General features: G+C 40.2%; 1 protein-coding gene across 1 annotated transcript in view; it reads left to right on the top strand.

The window, feature by feature from the left end:
- LOC146972398 (exostosin-1a-like) overlaps nt 1-18,713 on the top strand; it is a 37,797-nt gene extending 19,084 nt beyond the window's left edge. The window contains exons 2-11 of the mRNA XM_085802584.1: nt 5,964-6,057; nt 8,191-8,298; nt 8,732-8,851; nt 10,901-11,033; nt 11,626-11,744; nt 12,736-12,831; nt 14,029-14,118; nt 14,269-14,429; nt 14,562-14,733; nt 15,406-18,713. Coding sequence (XP_085658710.1) covers nt 5,964-6,057; nt 8,191-8,298; nt 8,732-8,851; nt 10,901-11,033; nt 11,626-11,744; nt 12,736-12,831; nt 14,029-14,118; nt 14,269-14,429; nt 14,562-14,733; nt 15,406-15,591 — 1,279 coding nt within the window. The 3' untranslated portion in view covers nt 15,592-18,713. The remainder of the gene's footprint in view (nt 1-5,963; nt 6,058-8,190; nt 8,299-8,731; nt 8,852-10,900; nt 11,034-11,625; nt 11,745-12,735; nt 12,832-14,028; nt 14,119-14,268; nt 14,430-14,561; nt 14,734-15,405) is intronic.
- Nucleotides 18,714-21,040: the final 2,327 nt, after the last annotated feature.

The raw sequence follows: 21,040 nt of genomic DNA, 5'->3' as shown, positions 1-21,040 counted from the left end.
TCAGTAATACCACACACTGTCTAATGTTACCACGTTCCTTATAGATGACTCTAATATACTCTTCCCATACCGAGGCCTCTCCGCTCTCTAATATCTGTCTCTGATGGCCAATTAACCCTGTGTAACAAGAGTATGAGGCATGCCCATGCTCATTAACCCTATGTTATGAGCAGCCCTTTGATTGCTCTGTGGATTTGAAAACAGTAATGTAATGATCCCTCTCATGCGCGAAAACACAAGAGTATGCTTGTTTAGGTTTTTTACAGGTTATTTGCAGGTCAGTTGCAAGTCCTCCACAGAGGTTGTGTGTGTTTTTATGACCCCATGCCCGTCACTGTGTGTCGTACATGTAACTCTCAGTGTGTCGTCCTGTCAGGGAGAAACAAAGCAGCTCGTACTGGCAGTGTCCTGAGCTATTGAAGTCTCTCTGATCTGTATTGAGATCAAAACAAGTCTTTATGTGTGCGGTTGTGTTGTGTGTGTGACATTCTTGCCATGAGTGGCGCTGGCTGCGTGGGGCTTGGATATAGCGAGCCGGTTGTCAACTGCTGTTTTTTTCTTCCTTCCCTTTCTCATCTGATGACACTCACTTTTACTCAGTCCCTTTCAGGCTGAAATTCCTCTGGCTTGAACTCAGAGTCCTGGCAACAGCCAACTGCCCATCAACATGGCTGAACTGTGACAGAAAAGAGGAAGCAAAAAATGAGATATGAAGTCTGTATGGGATGGGAGACAGCAGAAAGAGAGCAGGACGGTAGCAGAGTTGCCTTCATTTTCCCCTGTGAAGTTCATCTTGGGGAGTTTTCTCTCGTTAAGGATTTTCTCCCTCTGATCAAGAGGAGTGATGGCTGCTCTATGAACCGAAGGCATTTTATTTGAAAGAGTTTTTTGTTTTTTTTCAACTTGAGTCTTTGATTATTCAGGTGATCATTACAGACCATTAAATTTAACTCAAGTAAACTACTTGGTGCCCACTGTGGATGTCAATTCATTTCATGGTACTGATGAAATACTGATGAAATTAATCGCGTGCAGTGAATTTACTCTATTATTTTCTCAGTCATGTAGTCTGTAAAATGTCAACACACTTGAGAAGAATGGGAACTCCAATATTTGTATTCTCCGACTCCACTAAACTAAAAATAAACTAAGAAATGTATAGGTTTTGAAAATGATAAATGAAAAACACTTAGCAAAGTTATATTTCTGATCTTGTCATGGTGATAGTATTAGTTACTTTTGTTCTTTTTCTTTTTTCTTTTTTCTTTTTACCCCTAAAACATACAAAAAGACGAGGTTTGAATATTTGTACGGATTCACTTCCTAATTTATTTAGCAGTTCAGAAATCTGCACAAGATGTTCAAAGTGAACACAAAGTGCAGAACAGAACAGAAATCAGATGAAAGGATAAGGAGAGTCATGTTGTTCCCTGTGACTGGAGCAGATGATCTAGTGTCATGTCATGGTGTGTGGTGGATTAACAGGCCTTCTGTCCCAGGACAGACGACAGTTTGTGGGGAGAAGCTTCGTGCATTTTCCACTTGTCATAGATCATCTGAAGCAGTGCCTCTGATTGTGGTCCTCTCTGTTATGTTAGAAATGTGTGTGGTCCCAGTGGATTATGGGAGACTTACACTTTGGCTGTTCTTCTGAGGCTCCTCAGGCACTTGACAGAATGAGCCATGCATTTCTCTTTCACTCCATCCATTCCCGTTGCTAGGAGACTGGTTGATGTTTTTTTTCTTGACCCAGCTCACCTCCTGTTATTCTTTTCTCTTTCTCTGAATCAAACAGTTTTTCCTGCCTGCAATATTAATAAATAACATTGCATTATTATCCTTGAATGAATCGATGAAAATATACGGCGGTGATATAACAGTTGCTCTCCCAAAACATTATACTAAAGGTGAAGCTTTACCATTTCACTGGCCAGTCCAAGCTCCTTTCTCCAACAAGAGTAAACTTGAGGCATGTTCCAGGAATAGGCTGTTTAATTATTGATCTGAGTTATGGTGTTAAAGTGATGATGCTGCATGAGTACACTTAAGATTTTATCCACTCACCTCTCCTGCTGTGGATTGAGGGAAAACTGTTTGCATATATATTTGTTGAATTTGGTCATGATCTACATCCCCCATGTTAAACCTATATGCAAATCACAGTAAGCTGGCCTCCGCGTTTTCATCTTGGTCATCTCTCAAAGCAGACATTATTTCACAATGCCAAATAATAGAAGTTCCTTGGATGTAACTCCATTTGTATGAGTAAGAGCCCAGCCCATAATATCGAGCTTTACTTTGCTCTCGGTTCATACAGAGGGAGAATAGAAAGAGCTTATTGTTAAGTCTTTGTTGCATATTTTTTAAGATATTCAAAATTAGTCTTGGGCATACTGTTTTGACTTTCTTCTTCATTATAGCCACTATGTCTACTCAAACCGAAGAATTTCAAGTTCTTTTTTTAATGTTCCACCGTCTTTCTCTCCCTCCCTCTCTCATGCTCACACACAGTGATAATAAGAAAGAGCTGTTATTTTCTTAAGATGGTTTCTTACCAAAGTGCAACAGAATGGTCAGAAATGTCAACAGTGTGGTCACTCTGAGTGAACAGTTGGTCGAGGACGAATCCCCACTGAATATGTCCAAGTCCACCACATGCATTCTCTCAGTAGAGAGGCTGAAGCCTTGTGCAAACCTCTACAGCAGGATCCTATGGGATGATCAAGATGATGAGCATTACACTATATTGATGTGCCTGTGTGCATTTCAGTGTAAAACCAACATTCGTCAGTATTATATGGAAATAATATATGTGACAATGTGTACTGTAGTCACCTAAAATTAAATGTTAGTTTTAGACAGTAGTTTATCTTTATATTATTCATGCACTCCTACAATGAAATGAATAAAATAAGCTTTCGCTGAAACACCAACTCAAGTTCATTACTTAAGCTGTGTGATTTTTATTTATTCATTTTTTTTCAGTGATGCCCAATCTGTTACTGTGAGACAGCTTTGCTCACCAGCAGCCATCTGCATGTCGGAGCAGTGAAAATATGGGACAAGGCAGGATTTACCTCGTATCATGTAGAGTTAATTGCAGGCATTTGTGTGAGATACAGGGTATGAGTAACTGCTCACTGACATCTATACTACTTTTTCGCAACTGGACCAATCTGTTGAACACCTTCACGGATCACACTGCAGAATCTGGGACAAATAAAAGAGGAAAATGCACATCAGGACAGACGGTAGTTTATGGAGAAGATGCTTTCTCACTCATCCCTATCGTCTCCACTGACATGCGGTAGCATACTGTGAGACTTCTCCTCCCCACAGGCAGCCATCTGGAAGAGTAGGAAAGAATGGAGGTATGCAGGGAGAGGAACATCTGGTCTTCTCTGAGGTTGCACTGTCAGGAAATGTAATGGATGGTGGATTTACACCCTGTCAGACCCAGATAAGGACCTATACTTTTGTTTTTATAAGCCTGTGAAGCGCTCAGCTGTTACGTGGCTCTGGCAGGATTATTTGTCTGTCATGCTTAATGATAGTCTCATCATATCTGCATTGGAATTAGACTAATGAAATGAAGTCATGGTTTTATAATGCACGGTTGAGAGCAGCCTGTGGTTTTATTAACTCCTATTTGCTCCATAGATAATGGATTTCTGTGTACATTATAGTGTATTACTATAGATAGAATCTAGCTTAACTGTAGCTTTTATGCTTTTTGTGGATGTTAATCTTCTCTAGAGTCACTGTAGTGGCTGTTAATTGTAAATGGTATGTGTGCACTTATCGGATTATCCAGATAAATATAACATAATCACCAAAGTTGATTCAACATTGTAGTTGATATTTTGCATTGCACCCCCATATGATGGTGCTGTCAGTGCTTGGTGTAAACACTTCAGTAAGGCTTTGTATTTGGTGATGTAAGGCTGGACATTTTAATCACAGTGTAATCAAAATCTCAATTTGGACAAGTGCAATATAGGAGGAGGAGGAGGAGGAGGTGCAATTCTTTTGATAAATGTAAAATGTGTCACAATAAATAATATTCTCAAGATGTATAGGGACCTATTTGTTTGGTAAAAGACCCAACAAAAAAACACATCATGATTTTTATGTATTTTTGAATGTGAAAAGAAAAAATTCTCATTCCAGCTGAAATCACAATCTCAGTATCAGCCCATATAATCGCTAGATGAAGTTTTTTGCATCTCATGCGGCTCTGTGTGAACTGGTTACTGCAGTGGATAATGCTTTTCTTTTTTTTAGGCCACACACAGAATAAGAACATAATTAAAAAGTTGTGTTTGCTTGTCCACCAGTTGTCCTTGACCTCCACCAGAAAAAAAATCCTTATCCTGGCTTATTTTCAGAGGGAAACTGAGTTCAAAAGATTTGGCCTGACAAATATCCACTAAAATCTGTTTGAGCCTGTCAACTGGACGAATCTACAAAGTGTGGGTGGTGGTAACAGACACAGACTTCTGAGGGGTTTAACTAGATCTTTCCACTTAGATACTGGGTATATATCCACATATATTGCTCACTATATAACAACTCACTAAATGTCAGTGAACCTTGCCAAACAACAAGTCAAACAAACACGACTGAACATAATGTTTTTCGACTCTTAGTTCCAACCACAACACTTTTGAAGTGATGTTTTAAAAAGCCATCGATATTTCACTCAGTGTAATCATGCATTCCCGCTATAGTGTAAAAGCTTTTGAGGACTTGACATCCAGCTGGCTTGGCGCTCTGTGTCTTTGCTGAATGAAAGGAGTTATAGATGGAAGCACTTGTGTGCAGATGAATCCAAATCATTTGCTTGACATTTGGCAAGCTTTCATGAGCATAAACAAACCCAGCAGATTTCAATATGGAACATGAAATGTGTGAAAGGATGCAGCTCTGTAGTTCATGCATGCTTTTTATCGACCGTTAAATTGGTGAGATGGCTCTGGAATTACGGAAATCAATGGTACCTACTGCGTATAATTGAACCTGCTTGTTGTTTTGTTTAAATCTTTCTATTATGCATTGCTACTCTGGTGCATTTTCATAACACCATGTATACAACATAAAACTGACATGTGTTGTCTGTGCTGTGACTCATAGTGTTGACAATACACAGTGTAATACAGCCTCAGGCATAATAAATCTATATACTCACACACACATATATAAATATACAATAAAGTAACGTGTGTGCCAAGAGCTCTTTCCCCACTCCTCTGTGTACACGGATTGTCACTCACCTTCAAACCCATATTTTCATTCTCATGCAAATGTGACTACAAATGATTTAACATGGGACATAATATATGCGCACTTTTACGGTAGTTGTTGTATCTCACAAAACTCTGTCTGAATGCACAACCAGGCAACTCACAAAATACACACTTTCTGACGCACTCTCTCCTGCACGCATGTAATATTGACACTGAAGGAATTCCAAGCAGCTCCTTAATCCAAGCAAGTGCTGACTGAGGCTTAGATTGGATGGAGGGAGCGAGGAAGAAACAAGAGATGTTGAGATGTGCAGGTGAGAGGGCAAGGGGTTTAAAGATGCACGAGAGAGGGGAAGAGAGAGGAGCCAGGATCAAAGTATGAGATTTTCCCTGAAAGTGCTCGTGACTTCCAGGTACTTCATTCTCCAAAAAAAGAAAAAAGAAAAAGAAAGGCGTCTCCTCTGCTGCACTGAGACTGTTTGAGGAAGCTTCATCCTGATATTGGCTGCATTCCCACAGTCAAGATTTTATTACATGTCATTTTAGTAGCAGGCTTTGTAAAGTAAACCCATTCAAACAAATGCAATGGGTTCTGATGTGCGGGGCGGTGACGTCCTCTGTGATTTTGTATTTACCGTCCTGCATCTCTGAGTAATAAACACTGTGCTGATTTAAATGTTAAATTCCTGATGTTTATCTCTGTTTATCGCTCTGCAGATACGACTACAGGGAGATGCTGTACAACTCCACATTCTGTCTCGTACCCCGAGGACGACGGCTGGGTTCCTTTCGCTTCTTAGAGGCTTTGCAGGTCAGTGGCACTGATACAGACGCATCTCAGACGGAGCTGACATTAAATCTGAATCTTTTGTAATAGGTGCAGCACTGATATCTAAGAACATGCAATGTGCAACATTCAACATTACGAGTTTGATTCCTCCAGCACAATGAACAATAAAGCCATTTATCAGTGGCTCGGAGTGGAAAAGTGATGCACAGAGTTACTCCCACTAACTCACTCATCCACTGCCTGCCAGTCTTTTTGTTGTTGTGCAGCTTGTGTTACTTCTGCAGCCTCTGACTCTGACTTCACTGCTGTGCCTGCTTGCCAACTTTTCTTTCATTTTGCTTCCTTTCCAATTTAACTCCTCTCCTCTATTTTCTACACTTAAGCCTCTATTTGCCTCTGTTCCCCTTTGATTACTGTTACACTTGTGTTTTCTGCACCAAGTCATACGGATTTTATTAAAGCTTTGTTATTCTCAAAATAGGTTTTTGGAATAATGTCTTAGACGTTGCTCTCCACCGTGATCAAACTCCAAATGCGTTAATATGTTTGTTAGTATCTTTTGATAGAGAGATGGAGATTGGCCAGGAAACAGGGAAGCTGTTTTGGAGGCTGAAGTTTTTCCTGTCGGTTTTCCAACAGTGCCGAGTCTGTCTTACTTACTAGAGGTCTTATTCATACAATCTGCCTACTCTTAGGTGAACAGAGATGTTGGTGCCTTGGCCTTATGTGACAGAAGCCTTGGCCCAGACCAGAGATCTGTATTACAGATACAACCTTTGCGATGGAATTTTAACTTGAGGAACTTCAAATGCCCTTTTTACATTCACACACCTTGGTTAAAATATGTAAAATGTACATGTACTGAAGTAAATACATGTAGAAGAGTGTGTGAGTAAAACAATGGACAGCACTGGAAGACTCTGTATTTATTGTCTCAAAGCACAAAATGTAGCTGAAGTCAAAGCGTTAGTTTCCTCTGCATGAGTAATGTGTGTGTCAAGTACAAGGAGCACCGCTCCTAATAAAAACAGCAGAGAGATAGTTTGTGAAGGAAATATGTTTTTGAGCAAGAGGAATAAGAGTGATAGCGTTTTTTTAGTTTACAGTAGAAAATGTGCAGTGACTGTGTATTGACTGGAAGGGGAGGATAATTGGACCACAGGGGAGCAAATGGTGAGGTGAAGTGAGACCATGGACTGATGACCAGGATGACACAGGAAGGGGCAAAGCAGTGCAGCTCAATTGAGGTAGCATGCAGACAGAGGCTGGCTGTGGAGCGGAGGGCCCGACCATCGCCTGCAGGTATTAGTGTCTCTATCCAAGCACAACCTTACACGGGAGCACAGAAGTCGACAAGAGCAGGCAGAAATTGGGGAATTTGGGGGGGAGGTTGAAGGCCCGAGTGCTGCAGTGGTTGCACAGGCTCAGCGGAGTATTACAGCCAAACAGACAGAGCACAGTATTGGAGTCGAGAGTGAAGACGTTTAACTGATTAAGCCAGTTGTACACTGACAAGGACCAGCGCGTGCACAGATATGAACACACTTCAGTGCTATTTCATTCATCTTTCAGACGCAGGCGTTTCATTTTCAAGTGTTTTTGAAGTGTGTCTTTTTTTTCCCACTGAACATAACGACCATTTTTATGAAACCACACAGCTTCCTCACTGTGTTAGTGCTCATCAAGGTACTGCAGTGGCTCTATAGTTAATAAAAATGTGTTGGGAGATGCATTGCAGTGTTTAGTTAAATTGCCAGATGTGATATGTTTGAAAAGGACCTTGATGGCATGCATTCGCAGATCATAAAACCATTTGTTGTTGCTTTCTTCTCTCTCTTCTGTTCAGTTTATCTTTATTTTATTGCCCATACAAATACTAATTATACACAAGGGTGATACTTGGTTGTTCCTTTTGAGAACAAATATTTTCCGACTAATGTCCCAGGGGACATGGCACTGACAGGTTCATATTCAGCTTCCCCACACCACTGAGTTAATACATGTATTATTCATACATTATTTCTTGTAGCTATGCGTTTGCATTATTTCCAAACCGTGGGTGTCACAGTTTCCACAGAGCAACTTTTTTTTGACTGATCCTCTCATTAACCCTCAGTGCATTTTGTGCGTGCTGTTTGTGTGTTGCCATTGCAGGCAGCTTGTGTGCCCGTGATGCTAAGTAATGGCTGGGAGCTTCCTTTCTCGGAGATCATCGACTGGAATACGGCAGCTGTGATTGGAGATGAAAGGCTGCTATTACAGGTGGGCACAGCTTCTTCTGCTGCAAAGACTTACTACATACCTAAAGTTGATTTGCTTTAGTTTTTGTCACTGCTGCAAGGGAAGACGAAACATTTTTATCGACAGACCATTGTCCCATCACAAGTTAATTTTCATTAGCGTAAAAGCTTGAGCACATTCAGAATGTTTTTGTGTGGCCGTATCTTGAGGGTTGGTAACACAGCAGCAGTGTTTAGGTGTTCTTTGCTTCTGATTCCCACATGTTGTATTTATGGATACATTTATAATTAAGCTGTTAATTAAAGCTGTTGTAAAGCTTTAGCACTTATTGAGGCAGATCTTGAAGTTTTTCTACAGGCTGTAGTACTATGTGGATTAAATGACTGTATCCAGTACAGACACCTGGGGTCTGCGTTTGCTCTTGCATGTTGACATGTGTTCACCTCTGTCCCAGATCCCGTCTACGGTGCACTCCATCCACCAAGACAAGATCCTGTCCCTGAGGCAGCAGACCCAGTTCCTATGGGAGGCGTACTTTAACTCTGTGGAGAAGATTGTACTAACGACACTGGAGGTACGCGTACATGTTCATGCATACAATAAAAATGCACATGCTTTTTTATTATGTCATAGTAGTAGGGTAGGTTAGGTTAGGTTAGGTTAGGTTAATTTTATTGGTCTCCACCAGGGAGAAATAGTAGTAGTAGTAGTAGTAGTAGTAGTAGTAGTAGTAGTAGTATACACATTCTTTTTCATTAAAAGAAAAAAAAAATCATCAATGGGGATTAATATTAATTATTTGCCTTGTTGTGCAAGAACAATCATGCATGCTTTCACACAGAGCCATATAAAGGAAAAAATGAAACAAACATAGTATGTATCCATTGAAACCTTTTTCAAATAAAGTTTTTGCAGTTTCTCGACCTTGTTCGTCTTAGATATTTACTTTGTGCTCCACTTTACAAGCCACCTCACTGCGTAGCTGTAAACAAAGAAGGAAACTGCTCCAGACTAGCCTAGAAAACCAAGTGGGATGATATATATCGTTAACCAGTGCTGTCATGTTTCTGAGGCCGTTCCTTGTTGTGGCTTGGCTATCAATCACGTCAGTAATTTGTTCCTGTCAGAGTCCATTTATCTGTATTCTTCCTGCTGAGTACCAGGCTATCATACTGCTCTTGGGCTAGAATTACAAACAAGCAGGGAAGAGAGCAGGGAGGAATGAAAAAGGATAAGGCAACATGACAGAGAAACTGACAGGAGTGTGTTAGGCCTAGCTGTAAGTAAGGCAGAATTCAGAGCTGCTGTCATACCAACATCTTGGATTAGCATTAGTGCATCTCCAGAGCCACCAGCCTCTCACTGTCTAACCTTGACATGTGTATCAGTACTGCATCTCTAACTTATGACCTACCAGAATGATAGGCAAAGAAAATGAATGAATCAACATTTTAACCCATACCTAGTGTAAATGTAATTCATTTAACCCAAATGTTCTATTTAAAGCAACAAATAAGAAATGTATTAGTGATGTTCAGTTACATGTACTATAAGCTGTATTGCTGACTGCAGCTTACAGTTAGTTAGTTAGTTAGTTGCTGTCCACAGATAGTGTTACAGAGGCCTCGTCCCCGGGGGTAAGAAGTCAGGGCGCTAGAAAGCAGAGCTGGGATTTCTCTGTCAGCGGGGTGAGGTTACAGGCTCAAGAAGCTGATCTTCGATCTGTTTACACTCTCAGTATCTTAAAGTATCTGTTTGTCTCGACATACCATAGTACAAGAACGGGAAGCGGTCAGAAGTCTTGGCATCTAAAAACCATTTGAAAAACTGACATGATGTCACTGTTAAATTACATTTGCACTACTTTTTTTTTTTTAATCACCCATAACAAGTTTGAGTTTATGAAGCCATGCATGCCTCCTAAGCCAGACCATTATAATTGTTTTGCAGTATTGTTCCCTAAGTTTAAAGTTTGGAATGAATTTCATAAAACGTTTTCAGCTACTGTTTCATAGTCTGTCTGCAGACCTTCATTGCACACAAGTAAAAAAACCCAACATATTTTAGTCTGGCTACTTGATACATTAACAGTGTTTATGTTAACAAAGATGTGGATTATCAGTTTGTTACTCTCAATGATAGAGATGCGTTTATAAATACATTTTTAAAAGATGGGAGAATAATAGACCACATCAAACATAACCAGTCTACAAGCAAACATTAAAAAGAAAATTGAATTAGAGGGTATGAACTTGTTGTGTATGATAACAACAGTTTAATGAACCACTCATTTGTAGTCTGCAGGGTCCTTGTTTGTTTGAAATCACTCATTGTTTCAGTTGTTAATTTGAGACGTGCCAGAGAGAGGATCTATGTCTGCACTCAGTTTCCAAATAGCATGCAAGCTTGCCATGTTTGTTTGATTTGTAAGTGAATGAATAGAGATCTTCCAAGAGCTTTGAACAGATCTGATGTCCTGCTGTCATCTCACTGACCACAGGGGATTGTGTGATTCTTTACTCTGTCTGTCACAGAGCTGTGAGCATTTTACTTCATTGATTGATTGACAAACCTACAGACAACACTGATTTGTGTTGTTTCCTCTGTTGCAATATTTGTGCAGATCATCCAGGACCGAGTGCTGCAGCAAACCTCAAGGAGTAACCTCATGTGGAACAGCCTGCCTGGAGGTCTTTTCACCCTGCCTCAGTACTCCACATACCTGAGAGACTTCCCCTTCTATTACGCTAAGCTGGGTCAGTTAATTATTCATACATATGGTATACAGTGCGATAACAACCTCGGTAATGACACACCCTCAGGTTTGATAGACTCATTTTCATTATGAGACGGCACAGGAACAGCTGGTGCGTAGCATCTGCCGAATCCTTGTAAACTAACATGCGAATCAGTGACATTGCCACAAGTTACGCAATATATCTTTATTAATTCATGATTTGTCTCAGAAGCTCACCAATTAGACCTGCCATGTTGTTGGTTAATTGGATAGATATGCGGCTTGTTGTTGACTTTGGGATTTGGTTAACTGACACCTTTTCCTTAACAAGCCTCATTAAACTTGTTCGGCTTCACTATATGTCAAGTAAACACAGCTCGAGGTAAACAAGCACCAACAAGGAGATGCTCAAAACTGTCAAAGAGATGTTACCTGTGATTCTTACTTAGAAAACATGGAACTGCAGATGACTTTGTGTCATTATGTAACACGAATGTTAAATAATGCATGAGTGAACTTTTCAGGAGGTTGTTTCTTCAGCTTGAAATCCTACTTGACGGATGTAAATTGCTTGTTTTCTTACCTTTGGTGTGTCCCAACCTTCAATGCAGGTATCAAGCCATACTCCAAGTTTACAGCAATCATTCATGTGGTGACTCCACTGGTCTCCCAGTCTCAGCCAGTCATGAAGCTGCTTGTGGCTGTGGCCAAATCCCAGTACTGTGCTCAGGTAATCAAAACCCCCGGACACACAACACTGCGTTACTCACCTCACACCTGATCCACAACGGTGATGAACCTAGTGTTGAATGGAGCTTAATTATGTAGATACTTACTCTATCCAATCAGATGTATGTTTATGGCAGAGTGTTTTAAGATGTTAGACGGTTAAGAAAAGTGAGCAAAGCGATGAAAGGTCTGTTTGTCATGTCACTGTCACTTAAAGGCTTCTGAACGTCAATGTTTTATTCATGTTGGAGATGAAAGGAAGCTGTCTTTATGATTTTCAAACCTCTATGCCACAACAGATCCACTCTGACACTCTGTCTTTTGACAGTTAAATACTATAATCAATGCTAAATAAAACAAATCCAATAGTAATGCACATTGTAGAAAATATAGGAAACCACAGAACCATTTAATGTGCGGCTGTCAAAAATCTAAATTGTTCATAATGATGCGAGTGAGCTCATATCTATAAAGCTGTTTAAGATGCTGATGGTGACTGTGGTGAGTTTATGGTAGTAAGCCTTTTAACCACTGTGTTATATCGTGAATCAAAGTTATTTTTTTCCATTGGACTTTATTTCACCCATTTTTTTTTTGTATTTTCACAAAAAGAATGCACAACAACCATGAATTGTATTTTCCTGCACAGCCATCTTGAAGATGTCAGCACATGTAGTTGGAAGCATTTACAGTTATATGGTGTGTTGCTGTCACATTAACTGTAGGCGGTGTGACAGCGCTGAAAATAGATCAGCAGTAGCATGAGGAAGTTGTTGTCTCCCACATGAGAAAGGAGAAAATAAAAATAGGGTTTGACTTGAAACAGGCTCTTAATGCAGGTTTTTAGATCTGTTCATTTAATGCTAAGCTGGACAGCTCTGTCAAACATTAAATGGCAATTAAAAATTCATCACACATACATAAGGTGTTCACATGACTGGACATTTTGTGTTCAGAGTGACTAAGCTTCGCCCGTTTTCCTTTTGTTGCAGGTGATAGTCCTGTGGAATTGTGACAAGCCTCTTCCTGCCAAGCACCGCTGGCCTGCCACCTCAGTCCCCGTCATTGTTATAGAGGGGGAAAGCAAGGTAAACACCTTCACTTGATGCCTCGCACAGACAGTGTTACTGCAGCCATTTTGCATCAGGCGCTGGAAGACCGTGTATGAATTTAGTTTGAGACATAAAATATAAAACAGCAGGAATCCCAATGTTTTTAAGTGTATCCAGCTGTATCTGCCTGTCGTGGAGTGGTTTTAAACAACGAATGTTTTCCTTTTCTTTCCAAATTGGCAACAACACATACTCAGTTTTGGAGTCCAAGAACCACAGGCATCAAATTGTACCGTGTCCCAGCTTCAATCCGTTTTTTATTTGAAGGATTTTGAACATTACAGCTTTTTTAAATTTACAATGTAGGACATTTGATTTTTCCTGGTGTAATTTTGGAAACAGCACGTGTTAAAACCCTACTCTAATTCACAAACTGCCTGCCATGATGTGAATGACTCATTATAACGAGCATGGCATGGTCACAAGGAGGAAGAGAAACACATCTCTTCTTTACCTACAGTATATTTACTGAATGCAGAATTTAGTGAATGATGTTTCAAACCAGGCGGACAAAGAAGTCACTCTGATTGTATATATTCATGAAGCTTTATGAAAGTATTACCGGTATTAAATATAGAGGCTGGGCAGGGATCGCAGTGCTGCCTTGGAAACATCAAACTAAGTCCCTTTTTTCATCATTTGTGTGTGCACCACTGTTGAGTGTTTATATAATTTGGCCCAGATCTTGTAGGTAAATATCTGCGTGGCTCTCCACAGTTACCGCTGTTGGGGATGGAACCCCACACACTATCTAAATTGAAACTGGCATTTAAATTAGTGTGCGCTTATTTCTAAAATTGGAACCCACCTTCTATGTACTTGTTACAGAGTAATTTGCATAGATAGATAGATAGATGGCAAAATCAGAGGCTGCATTTCTCATCAGGGAGTGTAACACGCTCCGCTGCTTGTAGATTTCTATCTGTGGGCTTAGCTCATCAGTGAGATGCTGCAGTTTGCTGTCATGGTGTAATGTCAGCTTGTATATTTAGCTGACTCCGCTGTACGCGCAGCGAGATGAAGCGACTCTGCATCACCAACAGACATGAAGAAAACTGTTTGCTTGTCAGGCAGAAGTTACCTCGCTCGTGTTCATATGAGCACTGTTGTTGCACGAATTGTTGTGGATGAGCTGCATGTAAACCGTTTACGTCCCCTCACAAATAAACCCAGGTGATAAGCAGTCGTTTTCTGCCGTACGACACCATCCCCACCGATGCCGTGCTCAGTCTGGATGAGGACACCGTGCTCTCCACCACTGAGGTCAGTCTGCCAGAAACACTACAGCAATTTGTCATCTAGACCACATGTTGCACAAGTTCTTTTTTTTTTTTTTTTTTTTAATAACTCTTCTGGCTTCGTGCCTGCTCCCCCTCTTCTGTCTCTATTCATTTCTTTCTGATCCTGGTCCAGGTGGACTTTGCTTTCACAGTGTGGCAGAGTTTCCCAGACCGCATCGTTGGTTACCCAGCCCGCAGCCACTTCTGGGACAGCAACAAGGAGCGGTGGGGCTACACTTCCAAATGGACCAATGACTACTCCATGGTGCTGACCGGGGCCGCCATCTATCACAAGTACTTACTCTCTACTCTACTACTACTCTTGTACTCCTCTTGCTTCTGTGGTGTATTTCTCTCCATTGTCATTTTTTTTTCTCTTCAGTTCAATACTAACACATTTCCCTCTCACTTTCTTTCTCTCTTTAGATACTACCACTACTTGTACACCACTTACCTTCCAGCCAGCCTGAAGACGATGGTTGACCAAATGTCAAACTGCGAGGACATTCTGATGAATTTCCTGGTGTCGTCGGTCTCTAAACTACCACCCATCAAGGTCACCCAGAAGAAACAATACAAGGAGACCATGATGGGACAGGTAAGGCAGATTTATTACGATGTAAAGTAGATTCATTTTGATTAAAGTCTAAAGGTCGAACAGGCACAGGGATTTTTTTTTTTAGAAGTGAGTGTGGTTATTTATGGATCTGTGACATGGTTTTTCCCTAAAGAAGCAAATGTAGTACATTTCAGAAGTAAATTAATCTCTCTTTCACAAATTCTAGTAGCTGTCCTTCAACCTGACAAGAACACAGGCCTTTTAAACAGTAAAAACCTGCATTATTTAATGATCTATTTTTCACAACGATGGTCAGTTTATAACAGACCGTCAACTGTTTTGCTCCTTATTATAGGGGTGATGGAGGTGACCGTCTAAACCCTACATTGTTACCTGTCAGCAGGGGAAAACAGATCATCGGTTGTTTGTTTATTGCAATATGGCATTTCAATAAGAAAAAGTCATGAATAATTACAATAAGCTCTGAAAGGTCAGGATAATTGCTGATGCATTATTCATTCTGTTGGTGTCTTTCCCTCTCCCAATGCACCTTGTGCACCTATCGTTCTCTTTTTTACCTCTGACTTCACTTTTCTTTTCTGCCCTCTCATCCTCCTGCTGTTCCATCCACATCCTTCCTTACCAACCCCCCACTGTCATTCTCCCTCTCTCATTCACTCTCTCTCTCCACCCTCCACCTCCAATTCCCAGAGCTCCCGGGCGTCTCGCTGGGCTGACCCGGACCACTTTGCCCAGCGTCAGACCTGCATGAACAAGTTTGCCAGCTGGTTTGGCACCATGCCCCTCGTCCATTCTCAGATGAGGCTGGACCCAGTCCTCTTCAAAGACCAGGTGTCCATACTGCGGAAGAAGTACAGGGATATTGAGAGACTATAACCCTTCACAGCCCCCACGCTCTCTGGACCCAACAAAAAGAATGAGTGAGGGGGCGGACATGTGGAGAAACGCAGAGCCCTTTCCATGATTGCATGGACGGATCAATGGAAAAGCAAATAGGATTGAGGAGACGAGGGGAGGAGGTAAAGAAGCAAGGACGGAACAGGAGAACAGCACATTCATTGGTCTCCTTCATGATATCCTTTGTACTTCCTCCTATTTCTCCCCTGTACCTGTTCTCTTATGTGAATTGGGGATAGCTGAGCGCACCGGCCCCACAATTTCACGATGACTATCAACAACTGAAGGACACCTGAGCACTTTAAAATGCTCAACTTTGAACTAAAAGTGGTCAAATTCACGGAGTTGGAAATCACAGATTGCTGCTTTAGTGTCCCAACAGTGGCAAACCACTTCCAACTCCATCCCACTGAGAGAGACTGTGTGTTCTGCTCTGCACACTATGCACAGGTCCCCGAACGTTTTTGCTGACAGAAAATTATTGATAATTATGACTATGAAGAGGATAACACTATTTTGGATTGTGTTTAGCTATTTTTTTTATACAATGAATGAATGGCCTACTACTCTCTCTGTATTGTCTTAATTAAAACCAATAGCAGGGTGGGTGAAGAAGAGGAATGACCTCTCAACCATCGTTGATCTGATACTCACAGTGCCTCAAGTTTATCTAACAGCGTTGGGATGTGGGAGTCTGAGAGAAAGGCATGGTGCAGAACAAGCACCTTGATCTTGCTGCTTTCTGTTTTGTTCTTGTTCTCATGGTTTGTGATTTTCGTAATGATTGATACATTTTTGGATCTTGTAGTAAATTCTTCAGGTCAGCATACACCGTTTTTTCTTTGCCGAAATATAATAAAAATGTCTTTTTAATCAACTGAATTAACTAATGTATCATTGTGAACTTTCTGCTCCTGGTAAAACTGCAACTAGTTTGATTTCTCGAAAAATTGTTATGTGGGAACAGATATTCACATATGCAATCAAAATCCAATCTTTTATTCTAGCTTTGTTTCTTGTTTTTCATTTGCAAAGGTTCATTTACCAGGTAGAATTGGTTCCTGGACATGCTGGCCTGAAGAACAATATAGGATCATAAGAGTTGCCTTGGTTAAAGGAGGCTCATTTTGCCAAGTGAGACAACCAATGGTCTGTTTGAAACGCAAACCACTGTGAAAGCCAGGGAATGGATCTTTTTGGGCTTGTTTAGCGAGGATATTTATTCACGGTTATTTTCTCTGCCATATACCCAATTTCATTTTGTCCAGTGGCAAGTTTGGCAGTTAAGTAGGCCAGGCTCACAAGTACATCACACAGTCTTACATCTAGGAGAATCACATGGTGTTTGATGCTGTCAGAGGAAGAGTTGGCATAATACTGAGTAGACTGGTCTAATTTTTCCTCACTGTTCATGTGGCCAGATCGACAAGATTTCTCGCCATGTGAGTCTGTAAAAGAAGGCAAAGGCAAGGATTGGCACCTTTGATGGGATACGCTCTATTAAATAATTATTCTCATTTGTGGGTTGTTACAACATATTTATCAGAAATGCATGTAATTAGAAGCCTTTCAATTCCTTGTATATTTGGACAATGCCAATTTGTATCTGATCACAGATTTAAACATCTATTCATCTCTTAGAGATTCAGATTGGCAGTGTGATATTGTGCTTGGGCCACATTCAAGAAGCAAAATGTAAAACCAGGATGCTTAGAAATATGTTCCATTCAATATGTCTCATAAATTACATCTTTATTGCTCCCTGTACATAAGTCTTCTGAATTTGAGACATATCTCATTTGCTGCAAATCTGTTCATTGGCTGCCAAGTGTCAGTGGACCATGAAATTGGGTTTTTGCAGATGGATCAATAGGCTAATTGGCTTAAACAAATTCTACGTGTTTGGTTCCATTAATAGTCAAGCTTCATTTTTTGGATCTCGATGTGTCATATCAGATTATCTGAAAATGCTAATGTAATTTGATGAACCTTGAATGTGCACCTGAGTTTTTAAATCACTGTACATCATCAAGTGAAAGTGTATCTGAGCAATTCTGTTAGAAATCTAGTCACACCTGCCCTGACTCCTCCTCCAGCTTCTTCTTTTTTTTTGTGAAAGGTTTTTGTTTTGTTTTGTGAATGATAAAACAATCTTTCTGGTGAGCTTCACAGTCCTTCACAGACCACAACATGTGCCAATAGATCAATTGTGATGATATGAGGATGCCATGCATTCCCATATTTATCTGGTTCATTAAAGTATTTGTTTGTTGATTCAAGAAAGCAAGGAAATGTGTGAGAAAAGGGGAGAAGGGAGAAGGAAGGAGAGAGTATATGTGTGAGAGACTGATAAACTGACTGCATGGTATTTTTCACTTCTGAGAATGTGCTATCAGACTGACAGCAAGTAAACAATCGCGAATTACTGAACACAGCGCTATCAAGACAACTGAATATGGTGGTAAACAGAGTCACATTTCAGAAATGAACTTGGTGCAATATTTAAGATGACATTTTCTTTATCTTTTTCTTTTCCTTCCCTTTTCTTGTTGTTTCAGAGGGCAGGGAGTTATATATTGATGTGCCTTCAGAAGAAATACACTTTTGAGTTTTTCCCCCCCATCTTGTGTAACAAACAGGTCCCTTTTTTTTCATAGTAGTTTTTTTGTTTTGTTTTCTCTATCAGTATTCAGTAACTCATAATGGCTCCCCAAATAATGTTTAACACTGGAATTCTACTAAGACTTATCACCAAACCTCTGATACTGACATTCCTGCCTTTTCTGTTATTGGAACATTTTTCAAGATCTTTTTTGACTCTTACTGACACATGCACTGCCTTGTATTATTATACTTGCGAGGGCCCAGTGGTCCCCTCCTCTTTGTTGTCACAAGTATAGTAATACATGTAATGCACAAATAATTCTCTCACAAAATGAGTCTCAAATGAATCTCTGCCTGCTTCCTTCATTCTCCTCTGTAACTGCAGACCTAATTTTATAGAGATGGAAAGTGGAACGATAGCGGAAAAATCACAATTTTGTAAAAGAATTTTATAAAAACAAAATAAAAAAATCAAGAAATAAAATGTTTGATATAAATGGACTGTCTGTTTGAGTGCTTTGGGTCTTATTTTTGTCATATTTTTAAATGTTTAACAACTGAATGTTGTCTGGTCGTCCAAATAAAAATTGAATTCGACTTCTCAGATACTGGAATGGGATCGGCTCTCAAAGGTACAGTTCTCTTTTCTCTGTGGCACCTTTCTGGCCCTTCTTCCTCTGACCTGCCAACAACCCATTTTCAGGCTTCCCAAACATATTTTGCAGGTTAGTTTTCTGCAGTGCACCCACAGAGGGAGAGCCAAACTAAATAATATCTTTAGCTTCCTCCTTGTGCGTGTGTGAAGCCCGTCCTATGCCAAGAAACTGCAGTGTTTACATAAATCTGTGTCAGGATGATTGGTTTAGACACGCTGCATAAATAACAGCATCTATCCAGGATGATCCCATGGTGCATGAGAGCTGCCAACTCAGCTGGAGCAACAGCTACAGAAGAGATCGCTACCCCCCGAAACACACACACACAGACATTGAACTGGGCAAGTGTTAAAGCAAAAAAAAGAAAAAAGATGTGCCATGTGTAAAAAGCTGGATCAGTGCCTACACAGGATAATCGATCTAGTGTCTCACCAAAAGGAAACGCATTTGAACCGCTAACACCAAGAACACATCCTCTTTGTCTGTGGACCAAAACATGAGATACACATGTGTTTGATAAACTGAGTATTGACACAGACTCTGCTGCTGGAGCGTTTAAAACCACACCCAGAGGGGCTTATCTGATGGCAAGAGCCTCCTCATGATTTAAGAGCATGCTAATCAATCCAACACATCTTAATCCCATTGATGAGATGTGTATCTGCAGCGGAGAGGAATCTCTGCACGCAGGGAGTCGAGGCTCTTCATAACAAAAGTACTTTGACTTGAGGCTACATTTGATACATGTCCTCTCTCTAACGGCTGTATTTCAGAGATCATTGCAGCATACTAAGTGAAATGTTTGAAAATACTCTCAGCAACATTTTGATTGATTATAGATAGATTGGTACATACACAATGGGATCCATATGAGAGTGGGCACATAAATACATCATAATTCTTCACAAAGATAAATCCTACTCACTTGAAATTAAAGTAAACAAAATAAAGATATGAATTAAAATAAAATGTTGCCAACCATTATGTTTAATGGTTTTCAGACAGTTTGATATGGTTCCAGAAATCCCCCCGGTTTTTGTCACATAATTGACCCATTCTCTCATTTTTCATCTATTCCCAGCTACATTATGTGCAGCTGAAGGAGCATTTGGTCTCCTAACTCATACTGTGGTCTACAGATTAGTATTCCAGTTTGCCGTCTTGGGACATGATGTCGTCATGGTGGCACCTGCCTGTTTGAGTTAACTTTATTTTGAACACTGCAACTAAAACTATAACACACCACATGAGAAATTATTGTCGCCACATGTTCCGCTGCTGTACTTTGGAACTGAATTTGGTGAACTGCATAAAACAGTAACATTAGAGAAGAGTAGAAGGGGCTCCCTGTGGCGAAATAATTGAATACATTTAGATTAGGCACATTATGGCACTATTAGCAAGAAATAATTAATTTCACAGGATTAAAGGAATCTAATTCCAATCAGTATTTGCCTAGATAAAAATCTGTCTCTGCTTTTAGCCCACGTCTCCTCTTAGGGCGTGTGTCTGTGTAAAAAAAGCATCCATGAATGCAGAGAACAAGATGTTTTTTTTTTCATACAGCTGTGCAGATAATAATATACTTCTCTTTTGGTATGTAGAAATAATCAGATGTTCAGGCTGTGACTCACACCTTGTACGTCAACAAAGTAGCTCTTCTGAAGTGGATACAGAAGAGGCTGCTTTCTCTTTGTTTGGATGTATGTGTCAAGTGATCAGCTATCTGGATAAAATTATCCTGTTTAACAGAACGCAGCCCAAACTGTGTCACCATCCAGACGTGAGGATGCTGTGAAGCGCTCTGTTAGAATAGCTATATCACACACCAATGTCTGTGCATGCTGCACAAAGAATGAGATATCTCTATACAAAAAATGGCTTGACGATATTCACATAAATTGATGATGCAACACGTTGAAAATCTCCATCCAGTTTTAAATTTCAAGAAACAATTTAGAATTCATTACTGTCTCTTTTACATCCGTTTGCAGACTCAAATTTTGTTTTTAATCAATTGGCCTGTATCAATGAATTTTTAATCTCACAATGAAACTGCTCACTGGGAACATCCTCTCTTAAAACTGAACATGTTTTTTCTTTAACCATGTGATAGTGATGCACCATCAGGCAGCTCAGACTTCCAGCAACACATGGATGAGTTAAAA

Source organism: Trachurus japonicus, chromosome 16 (genome assembly GCF_045865225.1).
Source record: "Trachurus japonicus isolate A0001 chromosome 16, Traja_1.0".
Lineage (NCBI taxonomy): Eukaryota > Metazoa > Chordata > Actinopteri > Carangiformes > Carangidae > Trachurus > Trachurus japonicus.
This window is presented reverse-complemented; position numbering and strand designations above follow the sequence as displayed.